The sequence below is a fragment of the Zingiber officinale genome, chromosome 4A, assembly GCF_018446385.1.
Source record: "Zingiber officinale cultivar Zhangliang chromosome 4A, Zo_v1.1, whole genome shotgun sequence".
Lineage (NCBI taxonomy): Eukaryota > Viridiplantae > Streptophyta > Magnoliopsida > Zingiberales > Zingiberaceae > Zingiber > Zingiber officinale.
Window position 1 is genome coordinate 66,062,984 of NC_055992.1, and position 24,484 is coordinate 66,087,467.

A 24,484-nucleotide genomic window follows, 5' to 3' on the forward strand; every position below is an offset into this window, starting at 1 on the left:
TATGTATCATCTACCTAAGTAAATCATCTACGGGTCTAGCTTAATATCCTACACTAGGGTCTAGTAATATTGTGCATACACATATAAACACAATCATGAATAATAAACAAGACTACATAGCTATCCACAATAGGTCAACATATAAGGATATAAGGACAACAATAAAGTATCAAACTCAGAAGGAATATAGCGCATAGTTACAGTAAGTAAGTATCTGCAACCCAATCAAAACATGGCAGTAAACAATTATGCACTATAATCAAAGCTCGCAAAAGACAAGCAGAATCTACCCACCTCAAATGTAGATCCTGCCGACCATCTTCATGTCAAAGGTTTGCTTCAAGTTCAAATCCTCTCCTCTTCATCTTCTCGGTGATGCGGCGGACAGCAATGGTGGCCACGGCTCTCATCGGAGAACTGAAAGAGAGGTTATCAGCTGGCTAGAAGCTCTTTACAAAGGTTCCCGATAGCCGATGGTGGAATTTTGTCGGGGCAGTCGCGACTATCAGTGTCCATGGGGATTTCTCAGTGGCAGCCCATTCCTCCTCCTATAGCCCACAGTGGTTGTGGCTGTGGTTGCGGGGTGTGGACGTGAGGAAAGCAAGGGTTCTCGATGAGTGATGGTAGTGTCGAACGGCCAGAAGAAGGACAGAACGACGTCCAGTGCGCAACCGTGGAGGAGTAGTGCCATCGATCTGCTCGTACTGGAAGAAAGAAGAAAGTGGCGCCGCTGTCAACTGCTTGCATGGTCGACGGGATGGCTGCTACGGGAACAATGTCGTGGGCGTGCACGAGGAAGGACCAGCGGCGGCGTCACCACGAGCATGCGGCGACGGTGGTCCGTGACTTCGGTCGCGCGTGGAGAGGAGGTGGCGTCTTCTTCTCCGGTGTTGACTCACGGCTGCAGGCGGTCGGCGCAAAGGGGAGGAAGACTAGAGGTGGGGTAGAGAAGTGTCGCGCGGCGTTTTCTACTCGTTGTGCAAAAAGGCGGGTCCCGCCGCCCAGCGGCCCCCTAGGCCTGGCCCCACAGGGATCCTAGGAGGAGGTAAATCAGCGGTGAATGCTGGCCCGGTTAAAGCGTGGTGTCTCCGGAATTTAACACAGCCGGCCCAGATTATTCATCCAGTGCGCGTCCGTGGACCTTCGACCCTACGACTCATTGTGCAAGGATGCCACGCCTTAACCGGGTGATCGCGAATGGACGTGAGCGAGGGAGACGACGCATTAAACTCAAGGTTTAATAATAAAAAAAACTAACTTTATTTTAATCAACTCCTCTTTAGGTATTTTAAACATGCTTTATTTCTTACCTATTTATCCCCATAAAATATAAAAAGATTCATTTAAAATTTATAAAAATTTCAGTAAATTTAATAAATTCATATAAACCTATTTCCTAATTAATTATCCATTAAAATATATTTATTTCACTTAAAATAATTTAATTATATCAACCTTTAATTATTTTAAATTCTTAGCTATATTTTTAGTATATTACAACATGATTCAAATTCAGAACTGCAAAATAATATAGATTCTGATCAAGTCAATAAAGATTTTAATCAAATCGATATTAATCTTAGACTTGGTCAAACAAAACATTGACTAAATCAATTCAAGTAAATTAATTAATTCAAAAAATTTTAAATTGAATAAAAATTTAGAAATAATTAATTCAAACATTAAGGTAAATTCAAAACTTACAATAGATCTAGATAAAATTAATAAATATCTTAATAAAATATTTGATATCTAGATAATATCAATCTAGAAAATCGTATCCAAAACCAATGTAATTTAATTAAAAAAAAATTAAATCTTAAAGATAATAATATAGATAAAACTAATCTAATAAATTAAACTTATAATACAAACTTAAAAGACAAAGAATATATTAGGATAAAATCAAACACTCTGATAAAATCAAAACTAAATTTAATAAATTTGAAAGTAAATATTAAAGATAACATCTTTAATAAATATAATCTAGCAAATTCAAAATTAACAATTAATATAAAGTTAAATATTAAAGATAAACCTTTAAAAAAATATAATTCAAATAATTTAACAAATTTGAAATTAAAAATTAATGAAAAGTTAAGCATTAAAAATAATCTCTTAAAGAGAGATAATTCAATTGACTTAATAATATTAAAATTGAAAGAAAATTTAAATATTAAGTGCACTCCTTTAAAGAAGGACAGTTTAATCAATTTAATTAATTTAAAATTAAAAACATAAATTCAACGTAAACTACAATTAATTAAATTTTAACTAAAACTTAATTAAATTAAACTTAAATAAAGGGTTCCTAAAGCTTGTCTAACCAAGCAAGAACCCAACCAAATCCACATAAAACTTAAAGTTCAATAATTTAGAGGGAGGGTCCAAATTAACTGGCGCCTCCAAAATAATAGTTTACCCGGATGGATAATTAGGATTAGTCAACAAGGGACAAAAGTTTAACTTGATCAATGGTACTAGTGATGTTTTAGATGATAGTAGGTTAGAGAAACTCTGTCTATGCATGTCTAGGAAGATATGACTTCGACTTAGTGCATTTGTCTTAGTGAAACTAACTGAAGCTACCCCTTACGAATCCTAACTAGTTAGACCAAAGTTTTATACTAAGTTCGATGGATAGGACTATTTAGAAAACTTCAAAGGCATAGTTACTCTAATGATGTCCAAGTGACTCACCATAGCACAGAAGTTTATCCAAAAAATGTCTACTTGTTGAACTCAAAACTAAACTTGAATATAACATAAAGTTAAACTCAACCCTGAAATTAAACTTAACTCATCTCACAAAATCATAGCATTCCTTGATTGAAAACATAGATTGAGTGAGATAATTAAGGATTTAAAATTAAATTAAATTAAAATTTAAAAAATAATAATAAAATTAAAATTAAATTAAAATTTAAATAAACTAAATTAAATTCAAATTAAATTAAATTTAAATTCAAATTAAATTAAATTAAAATTAAAATTAAATTAAATTAAATTAAATTTAAATTTAAATTAAATTAAATTTAAATTAAATTAAATTAAAATTAATACCGAATTAAATTAAATTAAATAAAAATTAAATTAAATTAAATTAAAATTAAAATTAAAATTAAATTAAAAATAAAAAAATAAAAATTAAATTAAATTAAATACCAATATTAATTTAATTAAATACCAAAGTAAAAATTGAATTAAACATATTTTAATTAACGTATCATATATAAATTATTTTTATAAAAAATCTTTTAAAAAAATTATTATTATAAAAATATTTTAAAAATTATTTTAAAAATCCTTTTAAAATACTTTAAAAAATATATATTTTAAAAATCCATTTAATAAAATACTTTAAAAATTATTTTAAAAACCTTTTAAAAATAATTTAAAATTTTATTTTAAAAAACTCTTTTAAAAATCCTTTAAAAATATTTTTAAATTTTTTTAAAAAAATCCTTTAAAAAATAATCCTTTAATTTTTTTTATATAAAAAATCCTTTAAAATAAAACACTTAACTTAAAACTTAAATCTTTATTAACAAACAATCAAAATTCAATTAACTTAAAAATTAAAATCAATTAAACAATTAATAAGTAAATAATTAAATTTAATTGTTTAGACTAACCTTATTTAAGATTTAACTTAACTTACTTAGTACCTACAACTTAGTTAATCGTAACTTAATTTAATCAATAATTTGTTTACGTTAAACCTAATCAAAACTTAAAATTAAAACTAATACTTTCATTCATTAGTCAATTAACTCAATCAGTTAATATAAAATGTAAGTTGTTTTAATCAAATAAATATTAAGTTATAGAATTAAGTTAATCAATAAGCCATTGATAATGATTAACTATTATTGAATTAATAAAAAATTATTTCATTTAACCAAAAACTTAATTTTAACTTAATACACCTAAATCTAAGGTTATTTTTTTATTAATGATTAATCAAATTTAAGTGAGCAATCATAAATGTAACACCCCAAATTTCCTTATTTTGAGTTCAAAAAGTGCTTATAAATATTTATAAATACTTTAGAAATATTCTAGAGACTTTTAGAAATTTTTAGAGTATTTTTATAGAATTTTCGGAGGTCGTTTGATATTTTTACCAAAAAAAAATAAAGTTGTGGCAAAAAACTATTAGGCCAAGGTTCGACCCCAAAACCCCTTAGTAAGCAAAGTGTTAAAAATGTTAGGATGACCAGGTGCCCCAACAGGGGTATGTTGAAAGAAAAGAGAGCAGAATAATTTTATGCAGAGAAACGTTAATAAATACCCTTAGGTGTAAATAGAAGAACTTAAGTGAAATAAGGGGATTCTCGACCTAATTTTGCCTCTTCCTTTTTGTGCGCCGAATTCCTCCTGCGTTTGGGCGAAAAACAAAAGAAGCCTAGGGCTTCTAGTGGTGGCCGACTAGGACAAGTTTCGAGGGAGCTTTTGGATATTTTTTGACTCGTCTCGACGAGAGGAACGCGTGGACGTAAGCAAAGCGCGAGGATCTCAAGTTTCACCGAAATCCTAGAGAGGTTTCGTGTTAGTAAGTTCAAGATAATACGGTAAGTACTGCTCACCTGCAGTAAGAGGTGTTTTCCGTTGATTTCTCGTCGTAGAAATATTATATGTGCAGATTTCTTTTGTGTTCTATGCTTAATTGTGTGTTACCTAGTTAGTTTCACTTATAGATGAATATGAAAAAAAAAAATACCCAATCAGTATTTTGAATTTAAGAAAAGTATAAGAAAGATAAAGAAAAAGAAAAAGGCGAAGGCCTTAAGTAGATCCCAAAGTCAAGACTTTAGGGATTTTGGCACACAAAGTGCTTGTTAAAATGCCAAGGCATTCAAAGAAGAAGTAATTAAGATATTTTACTTTGAAAGGTCAGTACCCGACTTCCAAGGTTGTCATAAATAAATCCAGGTGTCCAATTCCGAGGTATTGGCCCTGTTAGACCGAGGTATGCTCTTTTAGGATTGGTGGCTTGCTACCCCAACCTATTAGGGAACGCGCATGAGATGGTACTTACGCCTTAGGGATCCCAAGTGAAGCTATTTATTTTCAAGTATATGCTTTAGCAAAGTTTTCAAGTTTAAAGAATTTCCAAGTTTCAAGATAAGTTAAGAAAAAGCAAGTTTAAGAAAGTTAAATGCTTGTTTATGTTTAAGAAAGTTAAATGCTTGCATATGCTTGTTGCCTTGAGTTAAACATGTTTTAGTTCCTCTATTAGTACAAAAGTATTTACGCATGTTTATTTGTACTATCAGTGTAAGTAATATTAAAGGTTCTAGCATGAAAAGTATTTTAAAAGCATGTTTGCATATTTCGAGATTTTTGTGAGCTAGATAGTACTTACTAAGCCTTGTTGCTTACTAGTTGCATTTTATCTTACTGCAGATAAAGGAAAAGAAAAACAATAGTGAAGAAAGGCGACAAGGGGATGCGTGATGGTGTGTGTGTGATGCCTGGACTATGGAAAGCCTTTGGAATTTGTTGGGAGCGTATTAAGATTTCTTTTAAAATTGTTAGTAAAATTTTAGAGATTTTACTTTTTAATTATTGTTAAGAGGATGTCATAAATTGCTAGTTTTGCATGGATCGAGTGTCATCTAGTATTTCTGTTATTAATGATTGAATAGACTAGTTTTGGTGAATGAATGCTAGATATTGTGATTCCATATTTTCCTGAGATTGATGTTTTTGGCACATGAGGTATATTATTTGATACATTGTATGTAGATTAGTTTTAAAGAGTGCAAGAAATTCATTATGACCTTTTGCATGCAATTATAGTTAAAAATGCTTTAACTACTTTAGAATTATGAGTTGAGTGTTGAAATGAATCATTTACGTCCTTTATGTGTTGCATGTTTAGTAAGAATGTATTAAGAAGCTAGTGGTACTTATGCTACTTAATTGCATGTTATGATGTCATTCACCGTAAGAACCAAATTAGTGGAAAAGTTCTGCATCTAAGTTTAGAAAATTTTATGTACTACTATCATTAGCATAAGCAACACTGGTTAAGTAAAGTTCATAGATAAGTACCGTTCACCCTAGAGAGCACTAGGAGGGTGGGCGTTACAGGTTGGTATAGAGCGGTTCCCATTCTCCAGCATCACACACATCAGCATCAACCTTGCCGTCTTCAAGTAAGAATGTATTTATACTTTCTTTTATGCTTTTCCTTTAGTGCTTGCAGTATAGAGAAATGTTTAGAAGTACCTGCTCATATGTGTTTAAAGTCAAGAATCATGCTTAAGTAAGATATATCTAGAAAGCATAGTGATGATTTCAAGTTTTCCCTCTGTATGATTAGATGGCAAGAAGAGGGTGTCCCCGTACCACTCGTAATGAGAATCGAGTTCAGGAGAACGAGGAGCCCAGAACAACTGAGACCAATCTTTTTGAAGTTGTTGCTAAACTCCAGAGACAAGTAGCAGAGCAGCAACAAGTGATTGTCAACCTGATAGCTAATCAGCAGCCAGCCCCTACCACTCCCCCAACTGTAAACATGGAGACTCCAGTGGTGACTGACGTTCCACCAGGTGCCCCGGAGGTCGGCACAGGGGTTAAAAGACAAGAAGCATACCTTATCCAATGGCTGAAGTTGAAACCGGAAAGTTTCTCGGGCACGACTGAGCCCTGGGATGCCCAGGCTTGGTTCAAAACACTAGAGAGCACAATGGAGCTTCTTGACTGGCCAGAAGTCGAGAAGGTCAAGTGTGCCTCTTTCTGCCTGTCTGGAGATGCTCGCATGTGGTGGGAGAGAATTAAGAGCAAGAGAGCAGCCAACCAGATGAGCTGGGCTGACTTTGAGACAGAGTTCTACGAAGAATTCTTCCATCTTTGAGTCACAAATAAACACTATAAAGAATTTATCGAGTTCAGACAAGGTGACCTACCAGTGGAAGAAGCAATCAAAAGGTTCAATAGGCTAGCTCGTCTCTGCCCAGAGCTAGTAAGTACAGAGTGGGAGCGAATCAGACTGATGCTCCGAATGCTGAGACCAGAAATAACACTTAATGTGAGTAGTGGAACTCACCGGCCGCAGACTGGTGAAGAGCTGGTTAGTAGTGCGTTAATCGCTGAACACTATCTGAACAACATCAAGGCACAACAAACGCAGCTCAAGTCAGTTAAAATAGAGGACAAGACAGTAGGGAGTCAGAAACCCCAGTCAAGTAATCAGAACTAGAAGGGCAAGGGTAACAAAAGGAAACAATGGAATTCAAGAGGTAACCAAAAGGGAGGTCCAGTGAACAAGCAGGTCAAGTTCCCTCCCTATCCTAAATGTGGGAGAGTACATCCAGGAGCCTATCTTTTGGGTATGACTGGATGTTATTTGTGTGGTCAAGAAGGACATCTGGCTAAAGCATGTCCTAACAAGTTTAAGGCACCTCAGCAACAGCCAGCGCAATACGGAGGCAGGCCTGCGCAGTTACACCACATGGCAACAGCACTAGAGGGACCCTATCTCAGTCAGGATTCTCACTAAAGAGGAAGCTGCTAGTGCCTCCACGGTCGTAACAGGTCAAGTAGTTATTTTTCAGCATTTATCTACTGCACTATTTGATATTGGGGCGACCCATTCTTTTATATCAGTACCCTTTGCCAAAGAATTTCAAGTGCCTACAGAGAGCATGAACTCCAAGTTCTTGACGACCCTACCTTCTGGAGAAGTCATGAAGTTTAAGCAGTGGCTCCGGGCTGTACCAGTCAGAATTTCAGACCGAGAGCTATATGTCGATCTAGTAGTCCTTGCAATGCAAGATTTCAATATCATTCTGGGTATGAATTTCCTCAGCAAGTATAGTGCCTCGGTGGACTGCCGCAGAAGGAAAGTGATTTTCAGTCCAGAAGGTGAACCATCCTTTGAGTTCATGGGAGTCCCAAAGAGGAAGACCCAGAAATTCCTCTCTTATCTAACAGCTCACCAGATGTTAGCTAAAGGGTGTGTTGGTTTTCTTGCATACATTGTGAATGCAGAAGAAAAGAAAGGACTCAAGCAGGAGGATGTTCGGGTGGTCTGTGAGTATCCAGAGGTATTTCCAGAAGAGCTACCTGGACTACCTCCCAACAGAGAAGTGGAGTTTGAAATTGAGTTGGTTCCTGGTACCAGTCCAATTTCAAAAGCTCCGTACCGGATGTCTCCAGCAGAGCTAAAAGAGTTACAAGAACAACTTCAGGAGCTTCTTGCCAAAGGTTTCATCCGCCCCAGTCATTCACCATGGGGAGCTCCAGTGTTGTTCATTAAGAAGAAAGACGGATCTATGCGGATGTGCATAGATTATAGAGCGCTGAATAAAGTAACAGTTAAGAACAAGTACCCCCTTCCCAGAATAGATGATCTCTTTGATCAACTAAGAGGGGCCACAGTTTTCTCGAAGATAGATTTGCGCTCGGGATATCACCAGCTGAAGGTTAAAGAAAGTGACATACCCAGAACAACATTCAGAATGAGATATGGTCACTATGAATTTGTAGTAATGCCGTTTGGAGTGACCAATGCTTCAATAGTCTTTATGGAACTAATGAATCATGTCTTCAGGGAATATCTAGATAAATTCGTGATTGTGTTCATCGATGATATTCTGATATATTCACCAACTCCAGAGGACCATGCTACCCACTTGAGAATAGTGCTGCAGATCCTTCAGCAGAAACAGCTCTATGCAAAATTCTTAAAGTGTGAGTTCTGGTTAGACCAAGTAGCATTCTTAGACCACGTCATCTCAAAAGAGGGCATCAAGGTAGATCCTGCCAAGATAGAGGCAATTAGCAACTGGTGTAGACCCAAAAACGCTAGAGAAATCAAAAGTTTCTTAGGTCTAGCAGGGTATTACAGAAAGTTCGTGGAGGACTTTCTCGGATAGCCTCTCCACTTACAGCCCTGACCAGACAGAACAAGAAGTTTGAGTGGTCAGATAAGTGCGAGCACAGTTTTCTAGAGCTGAAGAAAAGACTGGCCAGTGCCCCCATTCTGACTGTTCCAGAGAGTGACAATAGTTTTGATATATACAGTGATGCTTCCAAGATGGGCCTGGGGGTTGTACTCATACAAGAGGGGAAGGTTATAGCTTATGCTTCCAGACAACTCAAAGACTATGAGAAGAACTACCCCACTCATGATCTTGAGCTGGCAGCTGTGGTCTTTGCACTAAACTCTGGCGACATTATTTGTATGGAGTTCAGTGCAGAATCTTCACAGACCATCAGAGTTTGAAGTATTTTTCACCCAGAACGACTTAAACATGATGCAGCGTAGGTGGCTAGAGTTGGTTAAAGATTATGACTATGAAATCAACTACCACCCAGGTAAAGCTAACAAAGTAGTGGATGCACTAAGCCAAAAATCCAGTGCACCCCTGATGTCCTTGTCATCATTAGCACTGCCACTGCAGAAGGAATTGTCAGACTTTAGAGTTGAAGTTATTTATGGGCAACTCTCTGCATTGACCTTAGAGTCAACCCTACTTGAGGATATATAGAGAAAGCAAAGTGAGGATCCAGATATCCAAAAGATTAAGCAAGGGATACAAAAAGAAGAAAATTCAGGGTTTCGAGTCTCAGATAGTGGAATCCTCTATCTGGGAAGCCGCCTTTGTGTCCCCAATGATGAGGAACTAAGAAAGAAGATTCTAGAAGAGGCTCATAGTACACCTTACTCCATGCATCCTGGTTCCACCAAGATGTATCAAGATTTGAAACAGAGATTCTGGTGGTCTAGACTCAAGAGAGATGTTGCTAAATATGGCAGTACCTGCCTGACATGCCAGAGAGTCAAAGCGGAGCACCAGAGACCAGGAGGAGTCCTACAACCCCTTCCAATACCGGAGTGGAAGTGGGAGGAAATATCTATGGACTTTATAACGGGTCTTCCAAGAACCACTAATGGATATGATGCAATATGGGTGATAGTGGACAGATTGAACAAGTCTGTCCATTTTCTAGCCATCAAAGTGTCATACTCTATAGAGCAGTTGACACAACTATATGTTAAGGAAGTGATCAGACTTCATGGAGTTCCGAAATCTATCGTTTCTGATAGAGATGGGCGCTTCACCTCTCATTTTTGGAAGTGTGTTCAGAATGCACTAGGCACCAAACTCAAGTTCAGCATAGCCTTCCATCCTCAGACTGATGGACAGACAGAGCGAGTAAATCAGATTTTAGAAGATATGCTCAGGGCTTGTGCATTAGATTTTAAGGGCAGTTGGTGCAAGTATCTGTACTTAGCTGAATTCGCCTACAACAATAACTATCAGACCACTATTAAGATGGCACCGTATGAAGCGTTGTATGGTAGGAAGTGCAGATCACCCATCTGCTGGCAGGAAGCAGGTGAAAAGAAAGAAATGGAAATAGAGTTGGGCATTCAGACTGAGATGATAGATGAGACCACTCAGGCTATCCAGAAGATCAGACAAAGAATCGAGATTGCCCAGAATAGGCAGAAAAGCTATGTTGGCATACGCCGTAGATCACTTGAATTCCGAGTAGGGGATTCAGTTTTTCACAAGGTCGCTCCTATGAAGGGAGTGATGAGATTTGGCAAAAAGGGCAAGTTAAGTCCTCGCTACGTAGGACCCTACCTGATTACAGAGAGGATTGGGAAAGTAGCTTACAAGCTAGTCTTACCACAAGACATGTCAGCAATACACAATGTATTTCATGTCTCCATGCTAAAGAAGTGCATCCACGACCCCAGCCAAGTGATTCAGCCTCAGTCAGTGCAGATCCAGGAGGATCTTAGCTATCAAAGCAGACCTACACAGATAGTGGACAGAGAAGTTAAGAGACTCAGAAACAAAGAAGTACCACTAGTGAAGGTCATTTGGCAAAATCAGAAGCATGAGGAAGCTACTTGGGAGCGTGAGGACAGTATGAGACAAAAATATACAGAATTATTCTAAGTTCGAGGACGAACTTTTATAAGATATGGGGAATTGTAACACCCAAAATTTCCTTATTTTGAGTTCAAAAAGTGCTTATAAATATTTATAAATACTTTAGAAATATTCTAGAGACTTTTAAAAAATTTTAGAGTATTTTTATAGAATTTTCGGAGGTCGTATGGTATTTTTACCAAAACAAATAAAGTTGCGGCAAAAAACAATTAGGCCAAGGTTCGACCCCAAAACCCCTTAGTAAGCAAAGTCTTAAGAATGTCAGGATGACCAGGTGCCCCAGCAGGGGTATGTTGAAAGAAAAGAGAGCAGAATAATTTTATGTAGAGAAACGTTAATAAATACCCTTAGGTATAAATAGAAGAACTTAAGTGAAATAAAGGGATTCTCGACCTAATTTCGCCTCTTCCTTTTTGTGCGCCGAATTCCTCCTGCGTTTGGGTGAAAAACAAAAGAAACCTAGGGCTTCTTGTGGTGGCCAGCTAGGACAAGTTTCGAGGGAGCTTTTGGATATTTTCCAACTCGTCTCGACGAGAGGAACGCGTGGACGTAAGCAAAGCGCGAGGATCTCAAGTTTCACCGAAATCCTAGAGAGGTTTCGTGTTAGTAAGTTCAAGATAATACGGTAAAAGTACTACTCACTTGCAGTAAGAGGTGTTTTCCGTTGATTTCTCGTCGTAGAAATATTGTATGTGCAGATTTCTTTTGTGTTCTATGCTTAATTGTGTGTTACCTAGTTAGTTTCACTTATAGATGAATATGGAAAAATACCCTATCAGTATTTTGAGTTTAAGAAAAGTATAAGAAAGATAAAGAAAAGAAAGAAAAAGGCGAAGGCCTTAAGTAGATCTCAATGTCAAGACTTTAGGGATTTTGGCACACAAGGTCCTTGTTAAAATGCCAAGGCATTCAAAGAAGAAGTAATTAAAATATTTTACTTTGAAAGGCCAGTACCCGACTTCCAAGGTTGTCGTAAATAAATCCAGGTGTCCAATTCCGAGGTCTTGGCCCTGGTAGACCGAGGTATGCTCTTTTAGGATTGGTGGCTCGCTACCCCAACCTATTAGGGAACACGCATGATATGGTACTTACGCCTTAGGGATCCCAAGTGAAGCTATTTATTTTCAAGTATATGCTTTAGCAAAGTTTTCAAGTTTAAAGAATTTCCAAGTTTCAAGATAAGTTAAAAAAAAGCAAGTTTAAGAAATTTAAATGCTTGTTTATGTTTAAGAAAGTTAAATGCTTGCATATGCTTGTTGCCTTGAGTTAAACATGTTTTAGTTCCTCTATTAGTACAAAAGTATTTACGCATATTTATCTGTACTATCAGTGTAAGTAATATTAAAGGTTCTAGCATGAAAAGTATTTTAAAAGCATGTTTGCACATTTCGAGATTTTTGTGAGCTAGATAGTACTTACTAAGCCTTGTTACTTACTAGTTGCATTTTCTCTTACTGCGGATAAAGGAAAAGAAAAACAATAGTGAAGGAAGGCGACAAGGGGATGCGTGATGGTGTGTGTGTGTGATGCCTGGACTATGGAAAGCCTTGGGAATTCGTTGGGAGCGTTTTAAGATTTCTTTTAAAATTGCTAGTAAAATTTTAGAGATTTTACTTTTTAATTATTGTTAAGAGGATGTCATAAATTGTTAGTTTTGCATGGGTCGAGTGTCATCTAGTATTTCTGTTATTAATGATTGAATAAACTAGTTTTGGTGAATGGTTGCTAGATATTGTGATTCCATATTTTCCTGAGATTGATGTTTTTGGCACATGAGGTATACTATTTGATACATTGTATGTAGATTAGTTTTAAAGAGTGCAAGAAATTCATTATGACCTTTTGCATGCAATTATAGTTAGAAATGCTTTAACTTCTTTAGAATTATGAGTTGAGTGTTGAAATGAATCATTTACGTCCTTTATGTGTTGCATGTTTAGTAAGAATGTATTAAGAAGCTAGTGGTACTTATGCTACTTAACTGCATGTTATGATGTCACTCACCGTAAGAACCAAATTAGTGGAAAAGTTCTGCATCTAAGTTTAGAAAATTTTATGTACTACTATCATTAGCATAAGCAACACTGGTTTAGGAGGAGAAAGGGTTCAATTATTTTAAAAATATGTTAAAACATTGATTTGGAATTTTTCAAAAAAAATAAAAAAGAAAAATTTTGCAACTTATGATAAATTATGTGCTTTAAGAAAGTTTTTGAAAATTCAAATTATTTTTTTTTAAAAAAATTCCACTTTGAAAATCTTTCTTAAATCTTTTCAATAAAATTACTTTGAATTTCTTTTCAACTTACATTGAAAATCTTTCTTAAAAAATTTTTCTTCAAAATTATTTTGAAACATATTTTTACTTTATTCTAAAATACATTTTGACAATATTTTTAAAATTAATTTACTGAATTTCTTTGAAACATTGATTTGAAAAAACTCTTCAATAATTTGTCTAAAAATATATAATAATCCTTATAACATGCTTTGTTGAATCTTGTTTAAAAAATATGAAATGTTTTAAAACTAATTTTCTTCTCTTTAAAAATATTTTTCAAATTTATTGCAAAGTTTTAAAATTTGAAAATCAAAAGAGACAAAACTTTTTAAAATTTACAAAATTACTTTGAAAATGGATAACTCAAAAGTGTTTTTGAAAACCTCTTTAACTTATCTTTTAAAAACCTCTTATTAAATTATGCATTCAAACATGATTTTAATACTTTTTTAAAAACTCTTTTGAAAAATATTTTAGAATATTTTGAAAATTTATTATGTGTGAAAATTACTCTTAAAATATTAGAAAAATTAATTTGAAGAATTTTTTATTATCTTTTATCTTAAAAATCTTTATTAGAAAATTTTCTTTGCAATTACTTCGAAATTACTTTTAGAAAAGTTTTTTGAAATCACTTTGAAATTATTACATAGAAAATTTTATTTAACATTGTTTTGCCAAAGTTATTTTGAAAATTTTTCGAACTTAAAGAAGCTTTTGCAAAGCTTTACTTCAAAATATGCTTTTAAAAATAATTCCTTAGAAGTTGTGCTATAAACTTCCCTTGAAAATATTACTTAGACATTTCTCTTTTGAAAGTCTTACTTAGAAAACTTTGAATTTTTGGAAATCATTTTGAAAAATAGCTTTACGATATTTTGAAAAGTTATTACATTTAAAATATTCAAAAATCTTACTTGCAATTTTTTTCAAAAAATTTATTCCTCTCAAATAAACCTGAACTTCTGTCTTGTTACAAAGTTATTTAAAGTAATTAGTATTCAAAATTTCTTACATTGTCTTAATTCTTTGAAACTTGTTTGAAAATCTCAGCTTGCAATATTTTCTTACTTATTTTTTATGCATTTTGTCTTTACTTTTTTATGCATGCCAAAGGGGGAAGATAGTGGGTTAAGTTAAAAAATTGAACTCACTTTAAAACATTTAAAACATTTAAAACATTTTATGCTTTATTGCATTTTTTCTAACTTTAACTCAGGTTGTCATTACATCAAAAAAGGGAGATTGTTGGTGCAAGTTACACTAATAATCTGATTTTGATATATGATAAATAGATTAAAGCTAGATGGGTAATTTATCTAATGTTGGAACCCCAAGATTATTTTGATGTGATCAACAAGTTAAGTTAGGTCCTGTCATGTTTTTAACCTTGTATCTAAGTGTGCAGGAGCTTAGGAGCACAGGGAGTCGAGCAAAAGACGTAGCTAGCGAGAAGGACGACACGGGAGGGAGCCGACGGGCTCAGTGCGCCTGAGGTATGAGGCGCTGCGGAAGAGTACGTAGGCGGACGAGAAGGGGGCGCGCGGTGTTTCCGAGGGACGAGAAGCTGGAGCGGAAGGTTACTCGAGAAGACCGAAATTGGGTTCGGGTGAGCCTTATTTCAGTTGACCGAAATCACCCAAGCGAGTGGAGCCGGAGCGGAAGACCTAGAGTAGAGGGATCGGACCAAAAGTCAACCCTGTTGACTTTAGTGGTTCGGCCGCCCGGACCGTCCTAGCACCCGGAGCCATTCTGGGCGCCCGGAGTTGAGTTTTGACCAGGACCACGTCAAACGTGATCCATTGTGAAGGGGATAAAAGTTTATCCCCTCCTAGGCGCCTAGACCCCTTCCAGGCGCCCCGACCAAGGCTATAAATAAAGTCTTGGTCCAGAAGCTTCAAATCATCTCAAGCATTAGCATTCCAACACTTGTACGCTTTCTTTTAGAGTTGAGCTTCTATTTCTTGTACGTCATTGCTGTAAGAGGCTTCTCCGCCTGAAGGAGATACTAGTGCGACACTTTCCTTGGATTAACAACTTCCCCGGTTGTAACCAAATAAACATCTTGTACCTCTTCTTTTCTGTTTTAATTTATTACTTTTCTATTTTATGCAAGTGTTATTTTGAAAGTTTGAGAAGGGTCTCTTTTTGTATTTGTAGGCTATTCAACCCTCCTTCTAGCCGGCCACCACGATCCAACAAGTGGTATCAGAGCAAGGTTGCTTTAGGAGGACTAACCGCTGATCGAAGCAAAGACGATGGCCAGACCAAGCATCTACCCACCAAAATTCGAAGGGGAATTCGCTACCTGGAAAAAGCGAATGCAGGTATTTTTCAAAACTAACTTTGAGGAGGGAAAAGAAAAATATCAATGAACGAACAAGGAGTAGGCCGACTACGTGGCAAACGACAAAGTAGAGTACCATCTGCTGAGCGTTCTTCTGCCACAAGAAGTCAACCAAATCGGCAACTACGACTCCGCGAAGGAACTTTGGGAGAAGTTCCTTGAGCTGTATGAAGGGACGTCCGAAGCCAAGCTCGCAAGACGAGATCTACTTCGCAACCAGCTCACCAACCTGCGACTTGGAGAAGACGAAACAACTGCGCATCTGCACTCAAGAGAGAGTTAAAGAGCTTATCACCGAACTTTCGAATCTTGGAGAAAAGGTAAGTAACCTAGATTCACTAAGGTACGTACTAAATTCTTTCCAAGAAATACGAAATGGGCATTACTAGTAGATGTTTTTTATATTTCTAAAGATTTAGAAAAAAAATACTTTAGAAGAATTATTCTCGACATTTGAAGTGCATGAATCAAGATGTGCAGGTACGAAGGAGCCCAAGCACAACGTCGCCTTCAAAGCATCGAGAGACGAACCTGAGTCAGAGTCCTCTCTCGACGATGAGGAAATGGTTATGATGGTAAGACGTTTCAAGAAACTTTGTAAATCTAAAAATACTAACCTTCGCAGGGTAGAAAGAAAAGGACGATCCGCTCTACCATTGCAACGAAGAAGGGCACGTCAAGGACAACTGCCCCAAGCTAAGGAATAAGGACAAGGACAAAGGTAAGAAACCTATCCAAAAATGCAAGGTCTTAAAGGCGATGTGGGATGATACATCGTCCAAATTGGAAGTCGAGGCCTTCTCCGGACTTGCACTAATGGCAAGTCATCAAGACAATGACTGCGAGTCAAGCTCTTCCAAAATGAGCATCGAGAGCATCGATGAAGGGGGAGCTACGTCGGAAGATAGCAGTAGTTCAGGGGGAGACACGGACAATGAGATCGACAAGGTAAGTCAGGTACGATCTCTTCCTCCCGATAAACTATTTAAGTTTATTAAACTGTTAACTAAGGATTGCTATAAGTTAGAAAAAGAAATTAAAATTTTAAAAGTAATACTTGCTAAATCTTGCACTTTAGAGGAGTTAGACAAATTAAAATTAGAAAATGATAATTTAAAAATACAAGTAAATAACTTGAAAAATCGTGCATGCACATCTAATACAAATGTTAGAAAATTTAATAATCTAAATTGGTATTTTAGATACCACAAGGGGCAAATTAGGAATATCTCAAAAAGGTATGCCCCTAACAAATTTTTAGTCAATCTAGTAGGCTGGAACCTATATTGGGTTCCAAAGTTTTGTTTAACTTGAACTTGAACTATTAGATTTAAAGCTTTCAGTGAGAAAATTAGATATTAAATTTCTTTATGAGGCTTTGTCTAAGAAAGTGGTTGTTGCTCCAATAACCAAGAAGGCCTAGTGCATCGCCATTGCCTGGAAGTCAAAATATTAGAATAAAATGTTTAATTAACTTTCTGATAAAGCATTAAGATTGAAATTTAATAATGCTTTAAAAAATTTTTCAAACATTTTTTTTGGAAATCTTTCAAAAATATTTTTATACTTAGAAAATCTTCTTGCGTAAAATTGTTACTTAGAAAAATTCTCAAAATTATTTTTGCCTAAGTTAAAATTTCTTCTGAAAATTAGAAATTATTGCTTAAATTTCTTTTTACTCAGAAAATTTTCTTACCTAAAGTTTTTACTTAGAAAATTCTCAAAGATTTAAGTTAGAATTTTTTTTCTCAAAAATATTTCTTTAGCAAATTATCTAACTTAGGATTTTTTTTATAGAATTTTTTAAAGAAACTTAGAAACATTGTTGAAAATTATTGTAAATTTTTAAGTAAAATCATTGAAATTATTTTCCAAATTTTCTAAGTTTTAACCCTTAGATTTTTTCCCAGAACCCCATTTTTTATGTGATCAAAGGGGGAAAAGGAAAAGTATAAGTCTAGAGGAAGGTAGACCAATTTTTTTCTACAATTTCTCTATCTTTTAGTACTTTATTGCAATATTAGTTAGTTCTTTTTATGTCTATTTACCCTAGCTTAACTTGGGTTGCTCACATCAAAAAGAGGGAGATTGTTGGAACCCCAAGGTTGTTTTGATGTGATCAACAAGTTAAGTTAGGTTCTGTCATGTTTTTAACCTTATGTTTAAGTGTGCAGGAGCTTAGAATCACAAGGAGTCGAGCAAAAGACACAGCTAGCGAGAAGGACGGCACGGGAGGGAGCCGACGGGCTCGATGCGTCTGAGGTACGAGGCACTGCGGAAGAGTACGCGGGCGGACGAGAAGGAGGTGCGCGGCATTTCCGAGGGACGAGAAGCCGGAGTGGAAGGTTGCTCGAGAAGGCCGAAATTGGGTTCGGGTGAGCCTTATTTCGGTTGGCCGAAATCACCCAAGCGAGGGGAGCCGGAGCGGAAGACCCGGAGCAGAGGGACCGGACCAAAAGTCAACCCTGTTGACTTTAGTGGTCCGGGCGCCCGGAGCCATTCCGGGCACCCAGAGTTGAGCTTTGACCAGGACCGCGTCAAACGCGATCCGTTGCGAAGGGGATAAAAGTTTATCCCTTCCCAGGTGTCTGGACCCCTTCTAGGTCCAGAAGCTTCAAATCATCTCAAGCATTAGCATTCCAACACTTGTACGTTTTCTTTTAGAGTTGAGCTTCTATTTCTTATACACTACAACAAAATCGCTCATAGACATCAGTGGAACAACAACGGTTTTAGGTTAAAACCGATGTCTTTGAGTATTTTACACCGGTTTTTCTAAATACCGGTGTCTATGAGCGCAGATTTTAGCTCATAGACATCGATTTTTTAGGCGATGTCTATGAGCGCCCTTTTTTTCGTTAATAGACACCGATTTTAACATCGGTTTTTAAAATCCGATGTTAATGAACCCAAATAAAATATTTTAATTTTCCCCACAAGCCAAAATCTGCACACTGTGAATTCCCTCCAAACCTAAATCTTTATCCCGCCCCTTCCTCCGCGCGACCATCTCTCTCGCGATAACCTAAACCGAGACATCTCTCTCAGCCTAAACCTAAACCTCCGACCATCCGACCATCCGACCATCTCTCTCAGCCTAAACCTAAACCTCCGACCATCTCTCTCAACCTCATCTCCCTCTTCCCCCCTTCCTAGATCCTCTCCCGATCAGGATCAAGACACGACGAACTTGCTTCTCCGTCCAACCACACCGCATCTCCTCCAACTCCTCCATTTGGTTGAGAAGAGGAGGCCTTCTTCGCATTCCGATAGTTTTTCCTTCATCCATCTCCGGTCCAACATTCACTGTCATCGTTGGAGTCCTTCTTTACATTCCGAAAATTTTTTTCTTTATCCATTGTCGCTACTGAAGTTCTTCCTCATCTTCAATAGTTTAGCAGGTGGGTTAAGTCAAAATGGGTCGGCGCCACAATTATCAAGGCTATAGATAATACGCTACCTTCGTCCTCGAGCGAAGTGGCAGTGAGCGACGCCTCGCCATCGACGAGACCAACCTCTTCGAAACCCTAGGCGGAATCCAGCCCTTCATCGATCTCTCAACCAATTTCTACAACAGGTGAGCCGATCTACCTACCTCTTCCTCCGCGGCCCTCTCCGTCCGTTGTAGATGCTCGATTGATTATGACCATCTCTGATTTTGTTAACACAGATGGTTGGTAGGGTTTTCGCTGATGAGGAAGAGTGGGGTTCTGATCTATCTTTTCGAATTCGAAGAAGGAGGACGCGATTTGGAACCAGTACGAGTTCTTCGTTCAGAGGATGGGAGGCCCTAATCTGTATTCCCAGAGGAAAGGTGAAGGGAACTTGTTCTTTTGATGTCTGATAGCTTCTTTCTGAAACTTGCACTATTTGTTTCGCCTTTTAAAGTAGCAAAATCATTTAGCATCTGCCAAATTTATCATTTTATATTTGTTTTATATGATCAGAATCTTACACAAATTGATTATTGTGATGATATTCGTATCATTGTAATTTCATATGACCTCTTAAATATTCTATTCTCTTTTGTAATCACCTTGTGTTCAGGATTTGTTCATTGAGCCTTTAGGAGAATGGTGGTTAGGAAGTACAAGAATGGTTGGTGTCCTACTTTGATGCATACTGAGATATTGTTATACCGATCATATCTCTGGTGTTTCGGTTATGTGATTATATCAAAAATAGTCACATAACTGAAACACCTGAGTTCGTGCATTTGAATTTATTATGAATAATTAATTTTAGTTTGTGGATATGCTGCTATATTTAGACCAGTATTATGGAGTTTGATGCAACAAAAGGCATGTTTTATTCATTTGGTAAGGAAATCATAAGAACAATTTAGTATCTGGACTCAGCTGATACAGAAGAAAAAATCTGAAAAATATACAAGAAATTGATACATCCATCTCTCTCTATAGATTCCAGTTCTAAGTTTGCTTCTGTAATGAAGGGAAACCTTTGGCTGAATTGTTGCAACACGGTTTCGTTTGAATCAATCATTATTGCAGGTCATCCAGCTCTGATCGGACGACATGCACCATTCCCTGTTACACACCAAGCTGCTGAGAGGTGGTTGCACCACATGCAACAAGCACTCGATAGCACCATGAGCATCGATCCTAATTCAAAAGTCAAAATGATGAATTTTTTCAGGCACATATCAACCCACACTGTGTCTTCCTTTGTTGATGATATGAATACTATTATTATTTTTATTATTTAGGCTGGCTTTCAGGCACACTGCTTACTTTCTCGTGGGTGGGAATGAGATGACAAGGCAAAGGCAACAAGTTCTCAATGTAAGCATGCAGCAAATGGACCATCAACATCTACTTGAGATTCAACTTGCTCTTTAATTGACACAGTTACTTGATATCATAATTCCCTTTTGTGTTTGGCATGGAGCGCACAGTCTATGTTAACTGCAATGACATAATTCCCTTTTGTGAATTGAAGCCAATCACAGACACTTGCATAGTTGTGTATATGTGGTAAGCTTTCGATCGAATTGGACTTTATTTATGTGTTTTATTAATTTAGATTTTATCATTTTTTGTTCTTTGCTGTAGTGAACAAAGTATTTTTTGTTCTAATCTGTCAACAGATGCTTGTGGAGTCCTGAAGGTTCTATTCTTGGTATGCCGAAGCAAAAAAACAAAGTTGGATTATTTTGATCAAGTTCATCAAACTAAAATTCTTGTTATTCTTCTGTGATACTAATAGGTGTTGCATTTTCAAAGCATCTAGTGCAGATCTATGCTTTTAATTTAAATGAAGAATTACGACAACATTTGGAGGTCAGTTAATAGTTATGGTGTTTGGCAACCATATATATGATGATGATGATAGCATCTTGTTCTGCAGATTGATGCTCATATAGGCAGTGTTAATGACATTGCCTTTTCCTATCCCAAGAAGACTCTCTCGATCATCACTTGCGGCAATGACAAGGCAATTAAAGTGAGTAAAACCATGTGGTTGATCAGTCAGAAGATTGTACAAGAAGAATTGTATGTTCTTAACAGGTTCCGTTGCATGATGAATAGGTGTGGGATGCTTCAACTGGACAGAAACAGTATACTGGACAGAAACAGAATTATATATTTCTAGTGTTTCATTATTTCTATCTGTGAAGTTTTTCTTCTCAACTTCAACTGATGGTAAAATCAAAGCACTTGGTTCCAATGCAGTTTTTCTTCTGGATGCAGTTTACTAGCACTTGGTTCCAATGCAGTGCATAAACTCTGGCAGTGGCCGTGCGATGAACGAAATCCATCGGGCAAGGTCAGAAAGAAACAGTTGTAAGAAATTATCTATTTGCTATAAGCCTAGTGCTGATTGTTTGCTTTGCTTGTTCAGTCAACTGCATCTGTTGCTCCTCAGCTCCGTCAGCCACCAAATGGTATTCTTATGACCAATGAAAGGAGTGATAACAATCCAGAAGAAGCAACTGCTTGTATTGCTTTATCTAAGAATGACTCTTATGCAACGTCTGCATCAGGTGGAAAAGTTTCTCTGTTAAATATGAGGACTTTTAAGGTGCGTACACATATTTTATCAACACACACTCAGAAGAATCTTTTTTGTATTATTTGTGTGCCTTTACCTTCATTAGATTCGTCTGGCAGGAAGATGTTGTTGATGAATATATAGATTCGTGCATATGTAAGTGAAACCCTTCCCATTGTTTGACAAAAGATGACATATTCTCAGAGTGAAGCAACACAATGGCATATTAAAAGGTGGAGCAAAAGCATGCTCTGGTGGAAGGCCTTGGAGTCTTGCATGTATTATTCGAGGATTCAAGGATCGAAGTGAAGGTAAATGTCTTTGCTTGACTTTATCAAGTAGATAGCGTCAAGTTAAAACAGGTGTTAATGCCTCGTGTGTCAAAATCAAAATTGTTGTTATGCATCGAATAAGAGTTGCAAATCTTTTACTACTTTTTACAACTTTGTTCTGCAACTTTTGGATAATCTATTGTAGGATGCCCAAGATTGTTCAGCAAGTTTATGATTCTGATTCTGCTTAGGCTCAGTTTCAGTCTATAGCTAGTTGATTCTAATTTTGACAAAATATGACAAAATTTTTTAATGAACCCATATCAGGTGGTTATTAGTAAATAGGACAGAGAAATATATTATCAACATCAATGAACCCATATTTTTGCTAACTATTTGGTCAGCTATATGGTTCTTAGTTCTTACTCCTCAATTGAACTCTATGCAATATGCATGACTAAACCATTGGAGTCTTAATTTTGTCAAGGTCTTCACTTTGTTTAACTATATTATATATTTTATTGAATGTCATTGAATATGTATATTTTTCTCGTGTTCTGGTTATTTGAATTTACAAACTAATTGCACAGATGACAGGGAAGAGGGATGACTGGGAAAAGGGAGGAGCGAACGAGAAAAGGAGAATGGGGTCGGACTTCTACCACTGAGGACTTCAGAGCCGACCACTGAACTATGCTATGGGACCTAGGGAAAGGATTGAATGTTGGATCTGGACAGGAAGTGAGGCCTACTGCTCCGTGGGGTACCCATTAATGGTTAGGGATAGTATATCTATTAGCTAGCTTTTGATGTAAAAAGAATGTTTGGGTATTTTATGGATATTGTTCTAAGAAGATTATTTATATAATTTGTTAATATTTGTGTATTTTATGGATATTATTGAATGAAGAATATTTGTATAATTTGTGAATATTTGTGTTTTTTTTTTGTTATTGTCGGTTTTTCATGGTTTCGGAAATCAAATTTGTGAAAAAATATACATATTACATCGGTTTTCCACCGCTGTAAAACCGGTGTTATTAACTAATATTACATCGGTTTTCCACCGCTGTAAAACCGGTGTCGTTAAGTGATACTACACTGGTTTTAACCCGATGTCTAAAATGGCAGACTTTTAACATCGGCTTCATAGACATCGGTCGAAAATGAAATAGACACCGGTGGAAAACCGATGTCTATGAGGGTTTTTGTTGTAGTGATATATCATTGCTGTAAGAGGCTTCTCTGCTTGAAGAAGATACTAATGCGACACTTTCCTTGGATTAACAACCTCCCCGGTTGTAACCAAGTAAACATCTTGTGCCTCTTTTTTCTGTTTTAATTTATTACTTTTTTATTTTATGCAAGTGTTATTTTGAAAATTCGAGAAGGGTCTCTTTTTGTATTTGCAGGCTAGCCGGCCGCCACAATCCAACATCTAATACTTCTACCAAGTGTGCAAGAGTTGATTGGTTTGAAGGACCTAACACTAGACTGAAATCCAACTAGGTCCATGAGGCCCGATAGCTAGTGGGAAATTTAGCTAGGTCTGCAGGGCCCGATAGTTGGTACAAAGTCCAGATAGGTCCGTGAGACCCGATATCTAGCGGGAAGTCCGGTTGGGTCCACGGGACCTGACAACTGGCCGAAGTCCAGTTGGGTCCGCGGACCTGACAATTGACGAGAAGACCTGGTGGGTCAGAGGTAAGTCGAGTAACTGCAAGTGATAAGTAAAGGTAAGCAACTGGAGGAGAAATCCAGTGAGGACGCATTCCCCATTGAGGGAACTATAGACGTCGGTCCATCTTAGATCTATTTAATAAATCTAAGCTGAGACCTTGACTAGATTCTGGTCTCGGGGAGACAAGATCTAATTACTACTCATAATCTATTATGTTGTGCTAACTATATTTTGCAGGGTAAAATATATTTTTTGATTGCTTGGAATAAACTTTTCTTGCAGACGGAAAGGCTAAAGAAAAGGGGTCTAGGTGCATGGAAGGAGTCCGGGTGCTCGGATCAGGCTTGCCTGGGCAGGGCTGTGGGCGCCCAGGTGGTTCAGGCGTCTGGACCCAAAACTTCATCCACAAGCTGACGTGGAGCGCGTTGATTGGCCGAGCCACATAGTTCAGGTGCGCGGAGAGTTCTAGGCCCCCGAAATAGACCTATATAAAGGCATTCGACCTGGAGCTTCAACACAACAACTGCAATGACTTTCTCTTCTGCTCGGTGCTCCAAAAAAGCTCCCGCAATGCTACTACACTCTGTTGACAATCAGACTTCATCTTTAATTAGTCTTTTATTGTCGGTAATTTTTATATATAGTTCTTCTACTTGTAATTTGTAACCATTTCAAACTATTAGTGGATTGCCCAACGAAAGCACTCGACGAGTGCGGGCTTTGGAGTAGGAATCATCGAAGGCTCCGAACCAAGTAAGAAACTTGGTCGTGTTAGCATTGCTTCTTATTCTTCCGCTGCGTATCTATTTTAAAATCAAATTTTTGACGATTGCTATTCCCCCCCCCCCCCCCCCTCTCTAGCTTTCTTTCCGATCATATATATATGATGCATGATTAGTAATATGCATGAGTAGTAATTGAGCATAAAACTGTATTGATCTCAACTTAAAAATCTTCCAAATTTTTTAG

General features: G+C 36.8%; 1 protein-coding gene across 1 annotated transcript; it reads left to right on the plus strand.

Moving 5' to 3' along the window:
* The first annotated feature begins 745 nt into the window (after window positions 1-745).
* LOC121972430 (two-on-two hemoglobin-3-like) lies at window positions 746-20,409 on the plus strand. Its single transcript, XM_042524100.1, is given in 6 exon segments — window positions 746-987; window positions 19,029-19,127; window positions 19,232-19,256; window positions 19,259-19,364; window positions 20,062-20,206; window positions 20,277-20,409. Coding segments are annotated over 6 exon segments (750 nt in total).
* Window positions 20,410-24,484: the final 4,075 nt, after the last annotated feature.